General features: G+C 48.5%; 2 protein-coding genes across 3 annotated transcripts in view; one reads left to right on the forward strand and one right to left on the reverse strand.

The window, feature by feature from the left end:
• Window positions 1-4770, reverse strand: part of DDX11 (DEAD/H-box helicase 11) — an 81979-nt gene extending 77209 nt beyond the window's left edge. Inside the window, exons 1-2 of the mRNA XM_018576423.1 lie at window positions 4705-4770; window positions 1593-1823 (exon numbers count right to left, since the gene is read on the reverse strand). Coding sequence (XP_018431925.1) covers window positions 1593-1823; window positions 4705-4770 — 297 coding nt within the window. The remainder of the gene's footprint in view (window positions 1-1592; window positions 1824-4704) is intronic.
• FKBP4 (FK506 binding protein 4) overlaps window positions 1-21296 on the forward strand; it is a 38269-nt gene that overhangs the window by 2416 nt on the left and 14557 nt on the right. Inside the window, exons 1-3 of one of the 2 annotated variants that reach the window (XM_018576466.1) lie at window positions 12536-12546; window positions 12579-12583; window positions 16795-16902. In XM_018576466.1, the coding sequence (XP_018431968.1) occupies window positions 16807-16902 (96 nt within the window). In that variant the 5' untranslated portion in view covers window positions 12536-12546; window positions 12579-12583; window positions 16795-16806. Of the gene's footprint in view, window positions 1-6531; window positions 6542-12535; window positions 12547-12578; window positions 12584-16794; window positions 16903-21296 lie in introns of those variants that run through there. The other variant, XM_018576465.1, reaches the window with a different exon arrangement.

The following is a 21296-nucleotide window of genomic DNA, read 5'->3' on the forward strand; positions in this document are numbered from 1 at the left end:
CGAGCGGGGGGCGTGGAGCGACGAGAGCGTGGACAGAGCAGGGGGCGGGGACGAAGCGTTGAATGAAATGGGGACGGAGCAGAGGGCGTGACGGAGCGAGGGGGGGGGGATCAGAAACTCAATTACTACTCTTTGTTCCAACTTCTCATCCATGATTTACTCTGTCAATTTAAAAAAGCCAGGCAGATTGCGCGTTTTCCTACTGCAATACCGCCGCGGGCGATCACGGTTGAAAACAGTGTGCGGTGCATGTCGTGAAAATAGGTACATCTACCTTTTTTTCAGCGATTGCCACGCAGATGTAACCCCATGCATGCGGATGCAACCGCTGTATCCAACCGAACCGCACACGATCGCATGTACTGGGAATCCCCAAGTCTGAACCAACCCTAAAGGGTATATTCACTTTCCCAAGTAATTTGGGAAAATGGAATTACTCGCTCAAATCTCCCTCCCACTATACTTACCTTTCAGCAAACGGTCCTTCCCGTCCACCAGTACGGGTGTACTATCTGTACCTGTTCCATGTAGTCTGAATTTCGCTCGCAAATTGAAAGCACTCGTTGGTCAACGCAGTCACCTGACGGCACTGACCAATGAGAAGTGCTTCTTAGCACTACTAAATACGGTTTTGGTTAAAATTATTTTTTTTTGTATCAGGACAAGTAGATCGTCATGAGGGACAAGTAGATTCGGCCCCCGCTTTAGTCCTTGGACACGTAGTTTTTTCCAAAATTTCCACACCCCTGTGTAGACATCCAAAAGTCCTGAGGCTGCTGTCACCTCCCATCCCCTCCTCCCGGTTTCTCAGGCTCCATAGCAAATTAATGTTGCAGCAACAATTTAAAGGGGCACTCTAGGGACAACTAATATAAGGGGGGGCATTCTGATGGGGACAATTACTTATCAGTTCTCATCAGAGTGCCCCCTTGCATTGTCTTACATTGAACTGATGTAAGGGGCACTCTGATGGATGCTATACTTTTTTCAGTGAAGCCAGCTATAATGTATTACAACCACATCACCCTGTGCTTTGCCTATAGAACATAATGAAATGTCAATTGTGACAATTCAATAAAGTTCTAACATAAAAAAAATTTGTGTTGCAGTGCAGCTGCTGGTATTAATGCAGCCTAAATGGCAGACTGTGGTTCTTTCTGGACAGCGATCTGGACCTCGGCTCAGTGAAAGTTTTTGGTCACCGGACCCCCTTGAATTTTGATTTACTACCCCTGCTCTATAGTATTCCTCTTTGCTCATCCCCCCGGCTGTTACATAAAAGTTTATGTAGGGAGATGAAATAAGGGGTAGAGAAGCTGAACCAGCACATACTGTAATTATAAACTCACAGAGGGGGAGAGGGCTATGACATGCAAGCAAAGGGGGCTGTGCTGGAGAACTGACACTTCCTGGAGTAGTCAAAATTTCTTGCAAGCTCAAAGGCACACTGCAAGTGACTAAAATATCAACCAAAAGAAAAACACTGCAAATTAAAAAAACTGATTTTTCTGTGCAGCTTTTTACGTTGATAAAAGGGTCTCTTTAAGTGTAAGAAAACAGGCTTTGCCATTAAAATGATGAGCGTGGTTTACCCTTATCTTGTTCTTGATGTCCAGCTCCTCCTTTTTGTGCAGGAACTCTGTGATCCAGTCAGGCTCTGTAGAGGATGAGGTTGTCAACAGTTCAGTCGAGTCCTCTGTCTCTTGGTTTCCATCCTTTTCTGTATCTCCCGCAGACAGTGCCAGTACCTCCTGCTGACGCTTCTTCTCTTCAAAGTCTCTCAACCAAGAAAGAGAGCCGCAAATCAGACTCAAAGACTTGCCCTGAAATAGAGCGATACGTTCCGTTAAAAAGATCATCTTAAAAAAAACATGAGTTGATTACCTGATAACTCTGTTTCCAGGAATCTTCCAGGACAGCCATCGAGATATAGGCTCCACCAATGTACAAAGTCTGATGTTTCTGCCATCCATAACATTCAATCACATTCTTCCTTTTATTTTAGAACTACTAAAGCACAGCTAGGTAAAAGCTTTACAAAAAGGTTCCACACATTCTAACAGCAGGAAGATGCTTGATCTCACTTTGATGGAAGTAGAAATTGGATTTTTGTACTTACAGTAAAATCCATGTATTGGAGTTCATGGGGGGGGGCACAAGCATTCAGAGACTGTGGGGTTATACTATCTCCTTCAGAATTGGACACAGGCAAAAAACAGTACCAAGACCATACTCATAGACACAGGTGGATGAACCTACGACCATCAGTGAACTCCAAGAAATTGATTTTTATTAGTATAATAATGCCATTTACTTTCTCAGAGGTGGGCAACAGAAACAAAACACTAAGAGGCCCACTATAAAACAACAGGACTAGGGACTGCCATCAGTTCAAAGTACCACCTGAAGGACCTTAAACCCGAAGCTGGCATCAGAAAAGGACTGATCAGTCACCTGTTAAAACGTAGAGAACATATGGTCAAAAGAACAGAAGGGAATCAATTGCCAAAAAGCCATAAGCATCCCTTACAGAAGTACAGTGTGCCTTGACAGGAAAGGGTGGTACCTGATCCTTGAGACCATAAGTTTTGATGATGGTAGTTTGTGTAAACCACAGAGAAATGATGAAGCAAAAAGGGGGTCCCTTTTTCTGGGGACCTTCAGGAATGAGAAAGAGAGAGTCAGTCTGTCTAATAGAAGCAGTGGCTGAAAGATAGACAAGCAATGACAGCGGGACAGAAGAGAGACGTTGTGGTTGAGGTGAGAGGCCAAAACTACCTTAGAAAAGAAGGAAGTTCTGAGACTCAACAACAACTTGTTCCTGTGTAAGACCAGAAAGGGCTCTTTACTGGATAGGTCCACCAGCTCAGACACCCACCTCAAAGAGGTGATGGCAACAAGAATTGCAACCTTGTGTGTGAGAGTGGAGTAGGGCACATCCCTGAGCAGCTCAAAGGGTGATTTGAGAGTTATGTGAGGAACTCATTTTGGCCCATGACAATGATTAAGTCTTCTGAGCCCCAGGTTTCTTCTCTGAACATTATAATTCAGGGCTGCGGCCATTAGCTCGAAATGCTCTTCAATCAAGAGAATGACATGTATGTCACATCACATATATGCTATAGATTCCTCCTCAAGGAAATTTATTAAAACTGGAGTTTTATGCTGTTGCCCATAGTAACAAATCAGCTTCTTTCTTCAGTTTTTTTAGTTTTAAAAATGAAAGATAGAATCTGATTGGTTGATATGGGCAACTGCTCCAGATTCTGTCTGCTCCACTGCACCACCTCTTTTGGAACAAGAATATAACTAAAAATTGCAACTGGGACTTTTCAGGTACTGCAATTATAAATTTCACAAATGCAATTTATGAAAACATTATTTCTTTATTGCAAATAGAAAAACACACACACAATTAAAATTGGGCTAGGCTTAAAGTAGAACAAGCCCCACCAATGTAATGGTTACTTTCAAGGCATGCTAACTGTCCAAGTTGCCAATGTGCTTACTTCAGCTCTCAACTGAACTGACCATCCCTCAAATGGGTGGTGTCATAGCTGATCACATGTGCAGCACCATGGCAACTAAAATCCAAATAGAGACTAGGATGGCACCTTCCTTGGCTGTAAAGGATAAAAGGTTGTAAGTCCACAGTATATTACAGTCATTCATGACATAAGCTGCAACCACATGAACTCCCCTCAGTACCCCACCCATAAGCATTTTACATATTTAAATAGCAGGCCTGATATATTACACTGGTTTGGATTGATCACAGGTGATTTATCGCACTATATTGACATTGTGACTGAAGTACTGTACACACTGACATGAGTCCATAGAGAGGATAATACCTGCCTGTTAGCAATGGCTGCACAAAAAAAAGGTAAGAAATCACAAACACACATAGGGCTATTCACAGAAAGTTGAAGAGTTTGGAGAAGGCAGGAGAAGGGAACAATCTAGCACCTTGGTTCTCAACTGGTGGGTCGCGATCCCATGTTCAGTGGGTCGCCAAATGCCTTCCACTTTTGTAGGTGAGATGCTCCTCAGCCTCTCCCTAGTGCAGCACTGTCAGTTCTCGCACCAAGCAGCCATTCAAATTATGCCCGAGTGTCAGCTTGAGGTGGGATGGGGCTATGGCCGCGAGGGAGCTCCATCCATACATGCGTTGCTTATGTGTCCTAAAGAGGTGCCTGGACCGGAGTGACATCACATTTTGGCTCCCGCCACCTCTACAGGGCACACAAGGGAGCTGTACAAGCAATGCACATATGGATGGAGCTCCATCACGGCACAGCAGCCCGCACTGGACCGCAGGCTGAGGATCCACTCCAGTTCTTGTAAGGTAGGGAGACTGGGTGGACCTACCATGTGTTTTGGTGTGGGAGGTGTGTTGTGTTGCCATTCATTTGAATAGCACCCCAAACGCACCTCCCGCCCACAGTTCGATTGCCCGCACCGGAATGTGCGGTACCGTAATGCAGTGCATTCCATTGCAGTGCGACTTGGGTCACGACTTAATGACCAAGGACAAATGTGGGTCCTGAGGTTACACAGGTTGAGAACCACTGATCTAGGACAATTCAGCTCACTTTCCAGTTCAGCTATGTTGTCCTAGATTGTTCACTTCTCCTGCCTTCTCCTCCCTTCACCCTTTTGCGAATAAACCTGACAGTCAAACAACTTTGTTTTTACCCTCACCGTTCCTGTGGGACTCTCAAAGATGCCAACCTTGCCGGCCTCTAAGACACGGTACAGTTCTGACATGAACTGCTCCTGGATGGGGTAAGGAGGAAAGGGAAAAGGGAACTTCGGGGTTGTGGTCTCAAAGGATGAATCCATTCCCTTTAAAACTAAAAAAGAAAAAGGGTAACCAATGTAATAAATCAACAAAACTAATAGAACATTTGTTTTATATTCTCATTTTGTTAGGGATAACAGTTTTTCTAGTGTTGATCAAAACTCTCACACTCATAGTGACAAGGATATGTTCACGTATACGAACAGATCGCACTATCCAGAGAATTCAAATACTTCAGACTTTATTGAAATTCACAGCAAATCCATTATAACAGTGAATTAAAGTGTATAAAGCAGCAAATACCACCACCGCAACCCCCCAATCAGATACAACCTCTCACATGTTTCACCCATACACTTATTCATAGAGGTAGTCCTCCTGGGGAGGAATTGGAGCGGTGAGATTTCCTTTGGCTCTACAAGGCTATGTTCACCTTTCATGTGCAACAAGGATTCAGGTACTTGCTAAAAATGGCAGCCAATCACAACCCAGTTTTAAAATTGTCTTCGACTAGACATGAATGATGTAATAATAATAATAATAATAATAATGAATTGGTACAAAAAAGTCATAAATCCTGTAGCACTCCTTACCGGAAATCCCCCAAAAAGTATATGGGTGCTTGAAATGACAGCGGATGGCGCCGCACACAAAACAGCTTAGAATGTAGATGTCACCAGCACGACATCTCTACTCTGAGCCTGATGAAGGGGACCCTGTGCGCCCCCGAAAGCGCTTGTTATTCTGAGTGGCATCTATTAATAAATGGATTTGCACTGACTTGTGAGCTTCTGTCGTGCTGGTGACATCTACATTCTAGACATGAATTGGGACACACGGCAAGAAATACAAAGCAGGTCATGCACAGCCTTAGAATTGCCATGTGTACTGCTTAATTAAAGGCAATGGGATTTTGCAGAACTGTGTTGGACTAAAAAGAGTCAAACGCAGGAAAACAACACCCATCGACATGAGCCCTAAAGCTGCCCATACACTGCTTCAATTTAGTGTTGAATCAGTTTTTATTAACCTTTCAAAAGGGATTCAGACAATTCACATCAAAACTCAAATAGCATAAGTCACATCATTGGGAGACAAAAGGAAGAAACAAAAATCTCGGTGGCTCAGCTTTGATATCCGTCTGCCGCCGAACACGGCTCTATAGGTTATACTGCATATCGTACAAAGCCAGGGTGGTTATATCATGTGTGGGAGCTGAAAACATTCATCTGAATAAACACATCAATGAAACCTTAGCAGGTCTGCCCAGCCGGTGAGGTCTGGACTCATCATCGTCACACTGCTTCAATTTAAACTGTTAACAAAAGTCCATTGAAAAATCGACTTCCATTAAACAGTGTGGGGGTCAGCAGGGCCCGGCTAAAATTCAAAGAAGAAGGAGTCAGTCTGAAGAGTCTCGGCTGAACAGATTATTGGCTGATGGGCTGCAGTCACTCTTCAGGCATCCTGACAGCGGCACCAATACACCATACAATAGCCCGGTGGATGAAGACTCCCCCATCCACACTGTTTAGAATGGATTGGAAAAATGGAGCATTTGGTGTATCTCAAGATTAGATCAGCTAAAGTCATTCCAGGTGGATTAAAACATGTGCAAAATCGTTGTTTTCTTTACAAAGCAGCCACAATCTGGGAAAATCCTGTACCCTGCACATAAGGCCCTTGCTCCCTGTGTGTAAGCAGTGGTCTCTCTGCAGAGGTCTGACACATCCCTTACCAAGTCAGGCCTAGCGCTCTGTAATCAGCAAAGTTTAAGTCTGATTGGAGAGCTTTAGCTCTGACTCAGCATAGGATGTGTTGGACCTCTGCAGGGAGACAACTGCTTCAGCACAGAGAGTAAGGGTCCTTCTCTGCAGCATGCTGGCAGGGGACAGGCTTTTCTACACAGGATGTGACTGCTTTCTAAAGAAAAACTGTTAGAATCTGCATATCTTTTGTTTTGATGCACCTGGAATATATTTAGCTGATTTCAACTGAAAGTTCTGTTGGGCTTTAAAAGATTAGACTTTGCAATCCAAAGCACCATGCAGTCAAGGCTACCCTGTACTTTTAAAAACTCTCAGGGGGATTTATCAAAATTTGGAGCAGACAGAATCAGGAGCAGCTGGCCATGGCAACCAATCAGCTTTTTTTTTTAATTTTCAAGGCTTAACTAAAACTGAAAAAAGCTGATTGGTTGCCATGGGCAAGTGCTTCAGAAGCCGTCTGCTCCAGTTTTGATACATTCCCCCTATTCCATTTTTATTGCTGTCTCTGTCCCTGGTGGGAGAATTCTCCCATTTGTCCTGGGGGTAGTAGAGTCTTGTACCATCTTACCCATCGATTGCTGCAGAACATTTGGCGTTTGGGTGCGCTGGATGTACTGGTTAGGAAACCCATTCAAAATGTTTGGGCTGCAACACACTGTAATGATTCATTCACACTATGTGATTATTCCAGCAGCAGGCATCCCCAATGTCCCGTCTAGCTGTGGCCACTATACCCGTTCAAGTTAAAAGAGAACTATGGGGTGTTTTTCCCGATGGTTCTCTTAAGGGTCACAGGAGGACATATACTAGCGTCCTCCCGTCACCCAAAGCTCATTATATCGTGTGCTACAGCCTGCGGTATACTGAGACCGCCGCAGCCCGGACGGATCCAGACAATGCTGTCGAGATCCACCCAGCTGCGCGAGTGACAGCGGGCTCTGCCTATCCAGAGGCAGAGCCAGCTGTACCCGCCCCCTTCCCCATCCGTTCCTCCCATCAGCGCTGAAGGATTGAAGAGGGGAGGGGGAATCCCTGCAGGGAGCCGTGACTGACAGTCACCGTTCTCTGCAGGGACAGGATCGAGAAATGAGCGAGCGCCGGTATGTGTTCGCTCCATTCCCGATCTATAGGCAGCAGTCCGCTAGTTATCATATGTGATATGAGTACGTGTGGCTTAGAATAGATCGCTGTCCCTGGACAGGATAGGTTCCTGTTGCAGGAACCTCAAATCACATAGTGTGAATGAAGCCTTACACACAAAAATATAGGTTTTGCTCCGTTTTCCCAGTCATGTGTTGCAGCAAAGGTGCGCTGGGGTGCCATTCACAGTGAATGATATCACAAGGAACGTGCAATGCATTGCCACTTGCTTTTTCATCCACAGGCTTGTGTGAACTAGCGAGTCATTTTTGCTAAATTTGGGGAGATTTCCTTTCACTTCTTGTTGTGTCAACAGAAAAGGAAGTAAATGAAAACCCCCTAGGGGGACACAGAGGGGAATTGATCAAAACTGGAGTAGACAAAATCTGGAGCAGTTGCCCATGGCAACCAATCAGCTTCTCTGTTCAGTTAAGATTTGAAAATGAAAGAGAGAAGCTGATTGGTTGCCATGCACAGCTGCTCCAGATCTTGTCTGCTCCAGTTTTGATACATTCCCCTCACAGTCTTATAATGTTTGTAAAGATATTTCATCCAAAATGGAAAAAAAAGTTTTGGCTTGAGCTGTACTTTAATAAGTAGAAGCAAGCAATGTGCGACCTGGTTTACATGAGGCCCTTCGAGGTATGCTGTGTGGGGTGGTTTTCAATAACAGGGGCTGTCAAGACCTCAGAGTGACACAGGTAATATGGAACAGCAGAAACTTATGCTACACTTTATGGTATAGCATAAACCTATAGTGATCACAGCCTACATACACATTCAGATACGTTTCCACCTTCCACCGGCCCCTCAAACTGCCCCCGAGATTCATCCAGAACCCTCCGTACAGAAATCATTGACCATTACCTGATAGACTCAGCCGGCAGACTCCACTGATAAACACAATCTCCCGCGCACCCTCTCAGCCAGTCACACACTCCCGAGTGTGGGAGCCAATCGGCGATTACAGTCGCTCCCCACAGCCCCCAGCCAATCCGGTATCGCTTAGCCTAAACTTCCAATAGCGGAGCTGGAAAGAAGGACGGTGACGTCAGTGTTGCTAGGGCATGGAGGGAAGATCAGGATTTCCCGCCTTAACCCGTGCATATTTTGGGGAACTGTCCGTGTGTGGACCGTGGAGATTTGGGTCCCATGAAGGGTCTCTGTACCTGGAAACGTTTATAGTATTAATGTATCTCCTACTCACGGTTTTAAGGGAAGTATTTTTCATTTTAGATTTAGTGGAACACAAAACCTTCATGAGGTATTTCGATGTCTAATGCCATCACATATACCAAAAATAAGGGGATTTTTCCTCATTTTAGGGGGCAGTGGGTGGAGTCATGCAAATCCTTCCTTTAGGCCAGCGATTCTCAACCTGTGGCTCGCGACCCCATTGGAGTCGAATGACGATTTGCCAGGGGTCGCCCTGGAGTCTCCCAGTATTAGATAGCGGCCGCGGGAGAGAAACATTTTCTCCCGGAAAGGTTTACTCTGCTCAATCGAGCAGAGTAAACCTTTCCCTGTGATCGTTGTTTTTTTCTGACATCGGGGGCCGCCGGCCACCGTAAGTCAGAAAAAAACCCACCATAGGAATGCATAGCTGGATTCCGAATAGCTATTTCACTTTGCAATAGCAAACTAGCTATTGCACCCACCCTCTGCTGCTGCCAATCAGCAGAGTGGGACCTGAAGTTCTCCATCAGGTCCTCTTCTGGTGATTGACAGCAGCAGAGGGCGGGTGCAATAGCTAGTTTGCTATTGGCTATTGCAAAGTGAAATAGCCAATAGGGATGTAGCTATGCATTCCTATGCTGTTTTGTTTTGTTTTTTTATTCTGAAGGTGTACGACGGGCTTTGATCAGCTGGCTAAGACCTCAGCATCTCCAGCTCCAGTAATAAGGGGAGCAAGTACACATCGCCACTTCCTTACATTGTTTTACCTGACTAACTGATGACATTGATTCCACTTAAAGGACTAGTAAACCTAAATCAAAACCTGGCTTCACATAAAACAACAGCTAATGATAACATTCTCAAGCCTGTCTGTGAATGATGCAGTTCGTGTACAGAAAGTTATATGGCTGACATTTATTTATATATAGTTGCTGTAATAGGAGGCTTAAAGGTGACAACCTATTTTTTTGTATAAGGTAATTAGATAGCAAGTCAGCTATGTTGGAAAATGTTGCTTAAGGTAGTAGCGTCAGATATCACTTTGATTATAGCACAACGACTTTTCTAAAGGCGTCCAATTAACCTGCGCTCACTTAATTGGTGAACAAGGAAATGAAAAAAATAATTTCAGCACATGACTGGCTGCTGGAAGCAAATTAAACACAGTGGGCAAAGTGAAGAACATTTTAGTAAATCGCCTCTTCCAGGTTGATTTACTCAATGACTGTTCATCTACAGCAGTGGTTCTCAACCTGTGGGTAGCTGTGTGATTTCTGCTGTGCTAGGTGAGAGTCCTCCTCAGCCCTCTCCTAGCGCATAAGCGCAGCAGTGTCAGTTCTCCCGCCACGCCTCCAGATGTCGCTGCAGCAGCCGCGTCATCCCTAAATTTTACCATTGGGGGTTACCACAACTTGGCAAATGTTACCAAGGGGTCCCAGCACTAGAAAGGTTGATCACCACTGCTTTAGGCCTTATTTACACTGGTCTTTTATGTCTAGACCAGTGACTAGCAACTGGGGTGCCCTGGCACTCTGGTCTGCTGCCGGAGTTTATTATGGGTGCTGCAGCAAAATGGATCCAAAAATTCCACAAGAATGTTCTACAGCCTGTGCATATCTATTTCCAAGGTAATCAGTGGGCATCTCGCAACGCACCAACTCAATCATGGCAACCGATTATGTCATCCGTAACTATAGGTGCTGCTGGCAATGTCTGTACCAACAGATGACATAATTGGATGCTAGGAATCAGTTGTGTGCCTTGCGGGACACTGGCTTACTCCCTGGCAACCAATGATATGGTTGGTGGGCGGCCTGCACAGCATACATTAGCTTAGACATTCTTGGCAAAGTATGCTGTGCAGGCCGCCCACCAACCATATCATTGGTTGCCGGGGAGCAAGCCAGTGTCCTGCCAGGCACCCAACTGACCCAGGGCCTCAGAATGTGCTGGCACAGATGTGACACGTGCCAGCAGTGCCAAAAGTCCTGCAGCCATCCTGTCTTCCAATATATCGGAGGTACGGTTCAGTCTGGGACTGAGGAGCCAGGTTGAGATGGGAGAGGGATAAGCCAGAATGCTTAGGGCTAGTTCAGACAAATGCTAAAATGCATCACAGTGCACAGTTGCTTTGCATTGGCATTCATCTAAATGGCACACAAATGCATATCCTGCATGTAATGCATTCAATTGCACCGTTGTGGCTGAAAAAGTAATGCATGCGTTTGACAAGCTCGCAGTGCCACTGTTAATGGCACCTCAAAGGCAGCACGTTTTTGTCCCACGCATTAATGCGCATCAAATGTGGTCATATAAACCGCGTGAAGCTCACAGCTCAAAATGGTGCATGAGCTTCTTTGCCGTGTATGCCGCGTGTGTGGTAGCCCATTGAAATTATTGGGGTGGCGCGTGGCAAAATGCGCAGTAAAAGTGTGAACGTGGCTTTAAACTGGGGTGCCCCGAATTTTTGCTGAGTTTAAAAGTGTGCCGCAACTCAAAACAGGTTGAAAAACACTGGTCTAGACGGTCAGCCTATACAAAGCAATGACAGGAGCTGCAGCTGTCCGCACTATCCACACATCCAGCGGTTACCTGCGGCTAGGGAGGGAAAGATGTCCGACTCTGGATGCAGACAGATTGCATCCAGGGACGACCCGTTAAGGTATTTTTACATTTGCATAACTCCTTTCGGGCTGAATGAAAAAAAAACAGATTCCCCTATCCACACTAAACAGGAGAATACACTGATTGCGGCTCCCACCCCACCGGCTGCCAAAATACCTGAATAATGGCTGCATCTGATCCGACAATTTCTCCTGCCCGGCTTTATTTGATTATTCAATCCAAGGATGTTAGATGGGAGCAAGGATATAGAACCAGCCACTGAGCAAATATGCTCAGCGTATAGCCAGCTTTACACAGTAGACATCAGAAAAAGTTTTCCATTTTGGAAAATGTTTCCTGTTATGGGCACAGCTGTAAAATTTTGAATTTGTATCTCATATTCAGTCTCGGTAAAGGTGGACATACACTTTACAACCATCGCAAGAACTTAGTCTTGCGATGGTTGTAAAGTAATTTAAAAAACGTACGATCTGCCCATCTTGGACAGGCAGATCGTACTCTCGATCATCGCAAGCCCACCCCCCTGAGGGGCGGGCTTCCGATGACCGCAATGCTGAAGGGGCACTGTGTGCGCGTGCACACCGGCCCGTTCGGCATTTGTCTCCCGAGCACCGTTCAAACCATCCGAAAATCGTACGATTTTCGGCTGGTTTTCTAGAGTGCTCCTTAGACAAAAGACGTGCGACCGTACAGTAGAAACGGTCGCACGTCTTCGTTCACACTGCTCGATTCTCGTACGATCGCGGGGTTTCCCGCGATTCTCGTACGAGAATCGAGCAGTGTATGGGCACCTTAACAGTGGTCACCAGAAAAATAGAGATGATGAATCTCACAAGTGGGAACATAGACAGTAATTAACACCTGACAAGAGTGCTAAGACTCCATTCATACCTGAGCGTGTGCAAATGAGCACGCGTTCATGCAGGGGTTTTTTGCACGTTCATACGCGGGGACAAAAACGTGCAAATTTTAATAGACGCGTGTTCGCCACTACAACCACAATCAGAACGCAGGGCAACTGCCCAGAAAATTGTGCATGTACTTATTTGCGAACTAGGCCTGAGCCTTACCTTCGTTATCCAAATGAAAAGAAACAAGTTTAGTTTCAGATGCACTTGGAAAAAACACACAGTTCCCCTCTAAAGAGAAACTGTACTTTTAAAGATTCCGTACCTGAAAAAGAAGAGAGGATACACTCACAGCACTGCTGAGAAATCCTAATATGATGTCCAACAGAAATCGACTTTTCTCCGAGTGTCCATCTCACTGGTTCCTCCCTCTCGCCTCCACCTCACTGCTGTATCCTGTAATGCAACAGTGGTCAACTTACTTGATATAGCGGATCTCAAGCGTGGCACCTGACATCACCTAAGAGCTGCACATGATATGACATGAGAAGTAAATATCTTCAAAATGCTGTCAGAGACTAAAGACATGCAACAGATGGTCAAAGATGGCAAACACACTATAGGAGTTTTTGGAGACTGCAGACATGCTATAGGAGTTGTTGGAGGCTGGGGACATGCTATAGGAGTTGTTAGAGGCTGGGGACATGCTATAGGAGTTGTTAGAGGCTGGGGACATGCTATAGGAGTTGTTAGAGGCTGGGGACATGCTATAGGAGTTGTTAGAGGCTGGGGACATGCTATAGGAGTTGTTAGAGGCTGGGGACATGCTATAGGAGTTGTTAGAGGCTGGGGACATGCTATAGGAGTTGTTAGAGGCTGGGGACATGCTATAGGAGTTGTTAGAGGCTGGGGACATGCTATAGGAGTTGTTAGAGGCTGGGGACATGCTATAGGAGTTGTTAGAGGCTGGGGACATGCTATAGGAGTTGTTAGAGGCTGGGGACATGCTATAGGAGTTGTTAGAGGCTGGGGACATGCTATAGGAGTTGTTAGAGGCTGGGGACATGCTATAGGAGTTGTTAGAGGCTGGGGACATGCTATAGGAGTTGTTAGAGGCTGGGGACATGCTATAGGAGTTGTTAGAGGCTGGGGACATGCTATAGGAGTTGTTAGAGGCTGGGGACATGCTATAGGAGTTGTTAGAGGCTGGGGACATGCTATAGGAGTTGTTAGAGGCTGGGGACATGCTATAGGAGTTGTTAGAGGCTGGGGACATGCTATAGGAGTTGTTAGAGGCTGGGGACATGCTATAGGAGTTGTTAGAGGCTGGGGACATGCTATAGGAGTTGTTAGAGGCTGGGGACATGCTATAGGAGTTGTTAGAGGCTGGGGACATGCTATAGGAGTTGTTAGAGGCTGGGGACATGCTATAGGAGTTGTTAGAGGCTGGGGACATGCTATAGGAGTTGTTAGAGGCTGGGGACATGCTATAGGAGTTGTTAGAGGCTGGGGACATGCTATAGGAGTTGTTAGAGGCTGGGGACATGCTATAGGAGTTGTTAGAGGCTGGGGACATGCTATAGGAGTTGTTAGAGGCTGGGGACATGCTATAGGAGTTGTTAGAGGCTGGGGACATGCTATAGGAGTTGTTAGAGGCTGGGGACATGCTATAGGAGTTGTTAGAGGCTGGGGACATGCTATAGGAGTTGTTAGAGGCTGGGGACATGCTATAGGAGTTGTTAGAGGCTGGGGACATGCTATAGGAGTTGTTAGAGGCTGGGGACATGCTATAGGAGTTGTTAGAGGCTGGGGACATGCTATAGGAGTTGTTAGAGGCTGGGGACATGCTATAGGAGTTGTTAGAGGCTGGGGACATGCTATAGGAGTTGTTAGAGGCTGGGGACATGCTATAGGAGTTGTTAGAGGCTGGGGACATGCTATAGGAGTTGTTAGAGGCTGGGGACATGCTATAGGAGTTGTTAGAGGCTGGGGACATGCTATAGGAGTTGTTAGAGGCTGGGGACATGCTATAGGAGTTGTTAGAGGCTGGGGACATGCTATAGGAGTTGTTAGAGGCTGGGGACATGCTATAGGAGTTGTTAGAGGCTGGGGACATGCTATAGGAGTTGTTAGAGGCTGGGGACATGCTATAGGAGTTGTTAGAGGCTGGGGACATGCTATAGGAGTTGTTAGAGGCTGGGGACATGCTATAGGAGTTGTTAGAGGCTGGGGACATGCTATAGGAGTTGTTAGAGGCTGGGGACATGCTATAGGAGTTGTTAGAGGCTGGGGACATGCTATAGGAGTTGTTGGAGACCGGGGACATGCTATAGGAGTTGTTGGTGACCAGGGACATGCAATATAGGTTGATGGAGACTGGGGACATGCTATAGGGTTTGTTGGAGGCTGGGGACATGCTATAGGAGTTGTTGGAGACCAGGGACATGCTATAGGGGTTGTTGGAGACCAGGGGCATGCTATAAGAGTTGCTGGAGACCAGGGACATGCTATAGGAGTTGTTGGAGACCGGGGACATGCTATAGGAGTTGTTGGAGGCTGGTGACATGCAATAGAGATTGATGGAGACTGAAGACATGCTATAGGGGTTGTTGGAGACCAGGGACATGCTATAGGGTTGTTGGAGACCAGGGGCATGCTATAGGAGTTGTTGGAGACCAGGGACATGCTATAGGGGTTGTTGGAGACCAGGGACATGCTATAGGGGTTGTTGGAGACCAGGGGCATGCTATAGGAGTTGTTGGAGACCAGGGACATGCTATAGGAGTTGTTGGAGGCTGGTGACATGCAATAGAGATTGATGGAGACTGAAGACATGCTATAGGAGTTGTTGGAGACCAGGGACATGCTATAGGGGTTGTTCGTGACCAGGGAAATGCTATAGGAGTTGTTGGAGAGCGGGACATGCTATAGGAGTTGTTGGAGACCGGGGACATGCTATAGGAGTTGTTGGAGGCTGGGGACATGCTATAGGAGTTGTTGGAGATCAGGGACATGCTATGAGAGTTGATGTAGACTGGGGACATGCTTCAGGAGACAGTCATAGACTGAAGACACTTTACATGAGACTGCTAGAGAATACGGCTATTATAGCCCTTTTACAAATCAATACTTCTACACTTGTGCTCCCTACAGACCCTTAATAATTACTTGTATGACATTTCTCGTAACAAAATCATTATAAAAGGTCAGAGAGGAAAAAAGAAAACCTAAAAAGAGAAAAAAAAGAATGGACAGCATAGAAATAAGTAGTGTGAGGGCTCGTTCATACTAGCTAGTGCCCACTGGGTGGCAGCAGAGAGCCACAGTGCCTGGTGTTGTTACTGTACTCTACTGTATATTACAATTAGGGGGTGTGATCTGTGTATACACTCGGTATATGGAGGTGGAGCACTGTATATTACAATTAGGGGGTGTGATCTGTGTATTGCACTCGGTATATGGGGGTGGAGCAATGTATATTACAATCAGGGGGTATGATCTGTGTATTGGAGGAAGGGTTCTGTACATAACAAGCTGGGCATGCTCTTTGTATCGCTGTCAGTGGCAGTAAGGCTGTACTAAGCTCCGCCTCCTCCTTTCAGCATCTTGATATTGTTGATGTTCAGTTGCAGGGTGACTCCTCTTTTGAGTAGAAACTTCTAGTATGTCCTGGAAGTTTTCTCCTCCCAGTGCCGGGGGGAGGGGCCCAGAGCTGGCATTGCCTCTCCGGCCTACAGAACACATCCAGGTCTGAGCACACACAACACTGTGCAAGCAACTGCAGAGCCTGCTGCAGCCAGACCTGCTGAACTGATATCCTCCTGCACCCTGAGATCCAGAGCTCTCTGCACCCTGAGATCCCGAGCTGACAGTCATCTGCACCCAGAACTCACTGCACCCTGAGATCCAGAGCTGACAGTCATCTGCACCCAGAACTCACTGCACCCTGAGATCCCGAGCTGACAGTCATCTGCACCCAGAACTCACTGCACCCTGAGATCCAGAGCTGACAGTCATCTGCACCCTGAGACCCAGAGCTCTCTGCACCCTGAGATCCAGCGCTGACAGTCATCTGCACCCTCAGATTCAGAGTTCACTGCACACGGAGATCCAGAGCTGGGAGACAGCTGCACCCAGAGATCCAGAGCTAAGAATCTGTTGCACCCAGAGATCCAGACCTTGCTGCAGCCAGGCCAGCAGAGCTGACATCCTACAGCTTTCAGGAATTCAGAGCCGGGAGACAGCTGCACCTAGAGATCCAGAGCTGAGAATCTGCAGCTGACAGAGCTGTTGCACCCTATTAGATCTAGTGCACCCCAAGAGCTGTCAGTGTACTTCACCCTGGGATCAGCAGCTGGAAGTCACCCTGCATTTACAGATCTACAGTCTGCTTCACCTAAAAACCACTCGGAGAGCTTCTCGGGCTAACCTGTAGGAGATCACAATGACAGCGGAGGAGATGAAGACTGAGCAGGCACCCCAGGACATCTCCATGGAGGGGATAGACATCAGCCCAAAGAGAGATCAGGGTGTGCTGAAGGTAAAGCAATGAGACCCCTTAGTGTGTGTGGTTGTGTGCAATGAGCTGGAGCATTGAGGTGGATTTTTGTAAGACTGGGGTAGTTTAGTAAGGTTCAGTGGGTGCACTTCTTATAATTGGGCCTAATTGCTTTTCTATTGCACACCCACCTGATGTGTGAATTGTGGCTGCTGCACAGGACAGTTTGTGGCTGGAGTATGGACATTGTATGGAGTATAGGTAAAGACTAGACAATGCCGAGTATCTAACCAGGGAAGCCTAATAATCCAGCAGGCCTGAGATCTGGCTTCCTTCTGAGGGTGTAAATTAAACCGATTGTGCAATGGACCTATAATTATGACCTGGTACCGGAACCAGTGCATGCAGTCCCTTGTCTATGCTCCCAGTTTACGCTTCCCTTCGGTAAAAATGAAAATCCCAATTTTACACTTTTTCTGTTTTTGCTTTTCCACCTTTCATATGATAATAATAATCAGTTTTGTAGATGTCCCAATTTGTAAAAAACTTTCTGCTCGTTTTTTTGTCAGAAATTTGTGGCCATTGATACACGTCGGCGTCCATTGTTTTCAGGGAAGGAATATTTGTACGATCAGTACCCCCCTGTTAAGATTTTGTGGCCTTTTATGCCAGGTTTGAAGCCTTTCGTGCAACATTATTTTTCCAAATGCCATTTGACACATTTCTTAAGGACGCCATGCCAGGCAGTCATGGAAATCAGCCAAAAATGCAAAATGATATCCCAGACATCAAACCTGGCCCTGCCGTCTAGCCCAAATATTTCTGAATAGGATTCAGTATGTCAAATGTTTGGCATTCCTGGTAAAGATGAATGTTTAGGGTGTTAATCATTTTTATTCCATGACATATTTCTTCCATATCTGTGACTTAGAGGGAGACTTGCCCCAAAGCCTCCATAAAAATGATCACGTCTCCACATAGGCTGGTGGTTCATTGGTCGTGCTTATGGTGGTAGCAATAGATCGGGGGTTGGCAACCGCAGGACTTCTAAGGACTGTGGTGAAACTACAACTCTCATTTGCCTTACCTGTGGTTGTCAGAGTCTTACAGTGTCTTATGGGACTTGTAGTTCCACAACAGCTGGAGTGCTGAGGTTGCCTACCCCTGCAGTATATGTTGGAATGTGTAGTTCGGTAGCTGTAGGGACCATGACCACCGAACCAGGGCCTAGATCCTTCCAGGAAATTCTACACCGGTACAATAATTCAGGAACAAGAAACAAGGTTTACAGTGACAGACTGGCAGCTTAGTGATTAGCCTTGTACTTTGTCCCTCTGTGGATTTTCTCTGATCCTCAATCCATAAAGTACTGGTGGGGTAATGGGTCTGTGGTGTTACCAGTAGCCTCCATCCCGTGGGTCTGTGGTATTACCAGTAGCCTCCACCCCGTGGCTCTGTGGTGTTCCCAGTAGCCTCCGCCCCGTGGCTCTGTGGTGTTCCCAGTAGCCTCCGCCCCGTGGCTCTGTGGTGTTCCCAGTAGCCTCCGCCCCGTGGCTCTGTGGTGTTCCCAGTAGCCTCCGCCCCGTGGCTCTGTGGTGTTCCCAGTAGCCTCCGCCCCGTGGCTCTGTGGTGTTCCCAGTAGCCTCCGCCCCGTGGCTCTGTGGTGTTCCCAGTAGCCTCCGCCCCGTGGCTCTGTGGTGTTCCCAGTAGCCTCCGCCCCGTGGCTCTGTGGTGTTCCCAGTAGCCTCCGCCCCGTGGCTCTGTGGTGTTCCCAGTAGCCTCCGCCCCGTGGCTCTGTGGTGTTCCCAGTAGCCTCCGCCCCGTGGCTCTGTGGTGTTCCCAGTAGCCTCCGCCCCGTGGCTCTGTGGTGTTCCCAGTAGCCTCCGCCCCGTGGCTCTGTGGTGTTCCCAGTAGCCTCCGCCCCGTGGCTCTGTGGTGTTCCCAGTAGCCTCCGCCCCGTGGCTCTGTGGTGTTCCCAGTAGCCTCCGCCCCGTGGCTCTGTGGTGTTCCCAGTAGCCTCCGCCCCGTGGCTCTGTGGTGTTCCCAGTAGCCTCCGCCCCGTGGCTCTGTGGTGTTCCCAGTAGCCTCCGCCCCGTGGCTCTGTGGTGTTCCCAGTAGCCTCCGCCCCGTGGCTCTGTGGTGTTCCCAGTAGCCTCCGCCCCGTGGCTCTGTGGTGTTCCCAGTAGCCTCCGCCCCGTGGCTCTGTGGTGTTCCCAGTAGCCTCCGCCCCGTGGCTCTGTGGTGTTCCCAGTAGCCTCCGCCCCGTGGCTCTGTGGTGTTCCCAGTAGCCTCCGCCCCGTGGCTCTGTGGTGTTCCCAGTAGCCTCCGCCCCGTGGCTCTGTGGTGTTCCCAGTAGCCTCCGCCCCGTGGCTCTGTGGTGTTCCCAGTAGCCTCCGCCCCGTGGCTCTGTGGTGTTCCCAGTAGCCTCCGCCCCGTGGCTCTGTGGTGTTCCCAGTAGCCTCCGCCCCGTGGCTCTGTGGTGTTCCCAGTAGCCTCCGCCCCGTGGCTCTGTGGTGTTCCCAGTAGCCTCCGCCCCGTGGCTCTGTGGTGTTCCCAGTAGCCTCCGCCCCGTGGCTCTGTGGTGTTCCCAGTAGCCTCCGCCCCGTGGCTCTGTGGTGTTCCCAGTAGCCTCCGCCCCGTGGCTCTGTGGTGTTCCCAGTAGCCTCCGCCCCGTGGCTCTGTGGTGTTCCCAGTAGCCTCCGCCCCGTGGCTCTGTGGTGTTCCCAGTAGCCTCCGCCCCGTGGCTCTGTGGTGTTCCCAGTAGCCTCCGCCCCGTGGCTCTGTGGTGTTCCCAGTAGCCTCCGCCCCGTGGCTCTGTGGTGTTCCCAGTAGCCTCCGCCCCGTGGCTCTGTGGTGTTCCCAGTAGCCTCCGCCCCGTGGCTCTGTGGTGTTCCCAGTAGCCTCCGCCCCGTGGCTCTGTGGTGTTCCCAGTAGCCTCCGCCCCGTGGCTCTGTGGTGTTCCCAGTAGCCTCCGCCCCGTGGCTCTGTGGTGTTCCCAGTAGCCTCCGCCCCGTGGCTCTGTGGTGTTCCCAGTAGCCTCCGCCCCGTGGCTCTGTGGTGTTCCCAGTAGCCTCCGCCCCGTGGCTCTGTGGTGTTCCCAGTAGCCTCCGCCCCGTGGCTCTGTGGTGTTCCCAGTAGCCTCCGCCCCGTGGCTCTGTGGTGTTCCCAGTAGCCTCCGCCCCGTGGCTCTGTGGTGTTCCCAGTAGCCTCCGCCCCGTGGCTCTGTGGTGTTCCCAGTAGCCTCCGCCCCGTGGCTCTGTGGTGTTCCCAGTAGCCTCCGCCCCGTGGCTCTGTGGTGTTCCCAGTAGCCTCCGCCCCGTGGCTCTGTGGTGTTCCCAGTAGCCTCCGCCCCGTGGCTCTGTGGTGTTCCCAGTAGCCTCCGCCCCGTGGCTCTGTGGTGTTCCCAGTAGCCTCCGCCCCGTGGCTCTGTGGTGTTCCCAGTAGCCTCCGCCCCGTGGCTCTGTGGTGTTCCCAGTAGCCTCCGCCCCGTGGCTCTGTGGTGTTACCAGTAGCCTCCACCCCGTGGGTCTGTGGTGTTACCAGTAGCCCCCAACTAATGGGTCTGTTGGGGGCTACTGGTATAAGTGCAAATAAATAACATTTGATCCCACCAGAAATCCAGTGCTGTACTGTACACACTTCAGGCCCGATGCAGACCTCCGCGATCTGGGATCGCGCGTCCCAGAATCACGCGGCCATGCTCAATGCAGGCAGTGATTGCCGCGCGGCCCCATTGATTTGAATAGGGTGACATCCGCGTGGCAATCGCAGAAAAAAGTTACATATACCTTTTTTTGCGATACATGACGCGCGGCTATTTCACACGATCCGCCCAGCATGACTGGGGTGCCATTAGAAAATAATGGCACCCACAGCGCGATCGGTGCACACCTAGGCGACTCCTGACCGCGCGGGGAATCGTGCACGATTGCCACGCGGTGAGGTTTTGCCTAGGTGTGCACCGGCCCTCAGCGTTCTCTCAATCTGTGTGAAGGCCGGTGCACACCTAGGCGATTTATCGCGCAAAACACAGATTGGCATTGAGGTCAATGGAGGCTGTTCACATCTTTGCGATTTGTCGCGCGGACGAAATCGCCTGTCGCGTGAAAAGGAGCTATTTATGGCCAGTTGTCGTGCTGTTAGACTAGGCATTGAAAATCGCGCGACAACTGCGTGGTTTACAATGAACACAGAAATCAAAAGTTCTTGCTGCACTCCTTACCGGCGTCAAAGGAAGACCCGTGTGAACGGGTGGGTGCTTGTAGTGGCCACGGATGGCGCCGTGGAGAAATACGATAGAAAATGCAGTTGCAGTTGAATGGCAATGTGCCAATAAATTGACTCTTGCTTCATTAACCCTTGGAGTGCTGGTGACGTTATTTTCTATCGTTTACAATGAACAGTCGCGTGATCGAAAACGCACGACAACAGCTCAG

The sequence above is a fragment of the Nanorana parkeri genome, unplaced genomic scaffold (assembly GCF_000935625.1).
Source record: "Nanorana parkeri isolate BGI_ZX_2015 unplaced genomic scaffold, ASM93562v1 scaffold67, whole genome shotgun sequence".
Lineage (NCBI taxonomy): Eukaryota > Metazoa > Chordata > Amphibia > Anura > Dicroglossidae > Nanorana > Nanorana parkeri.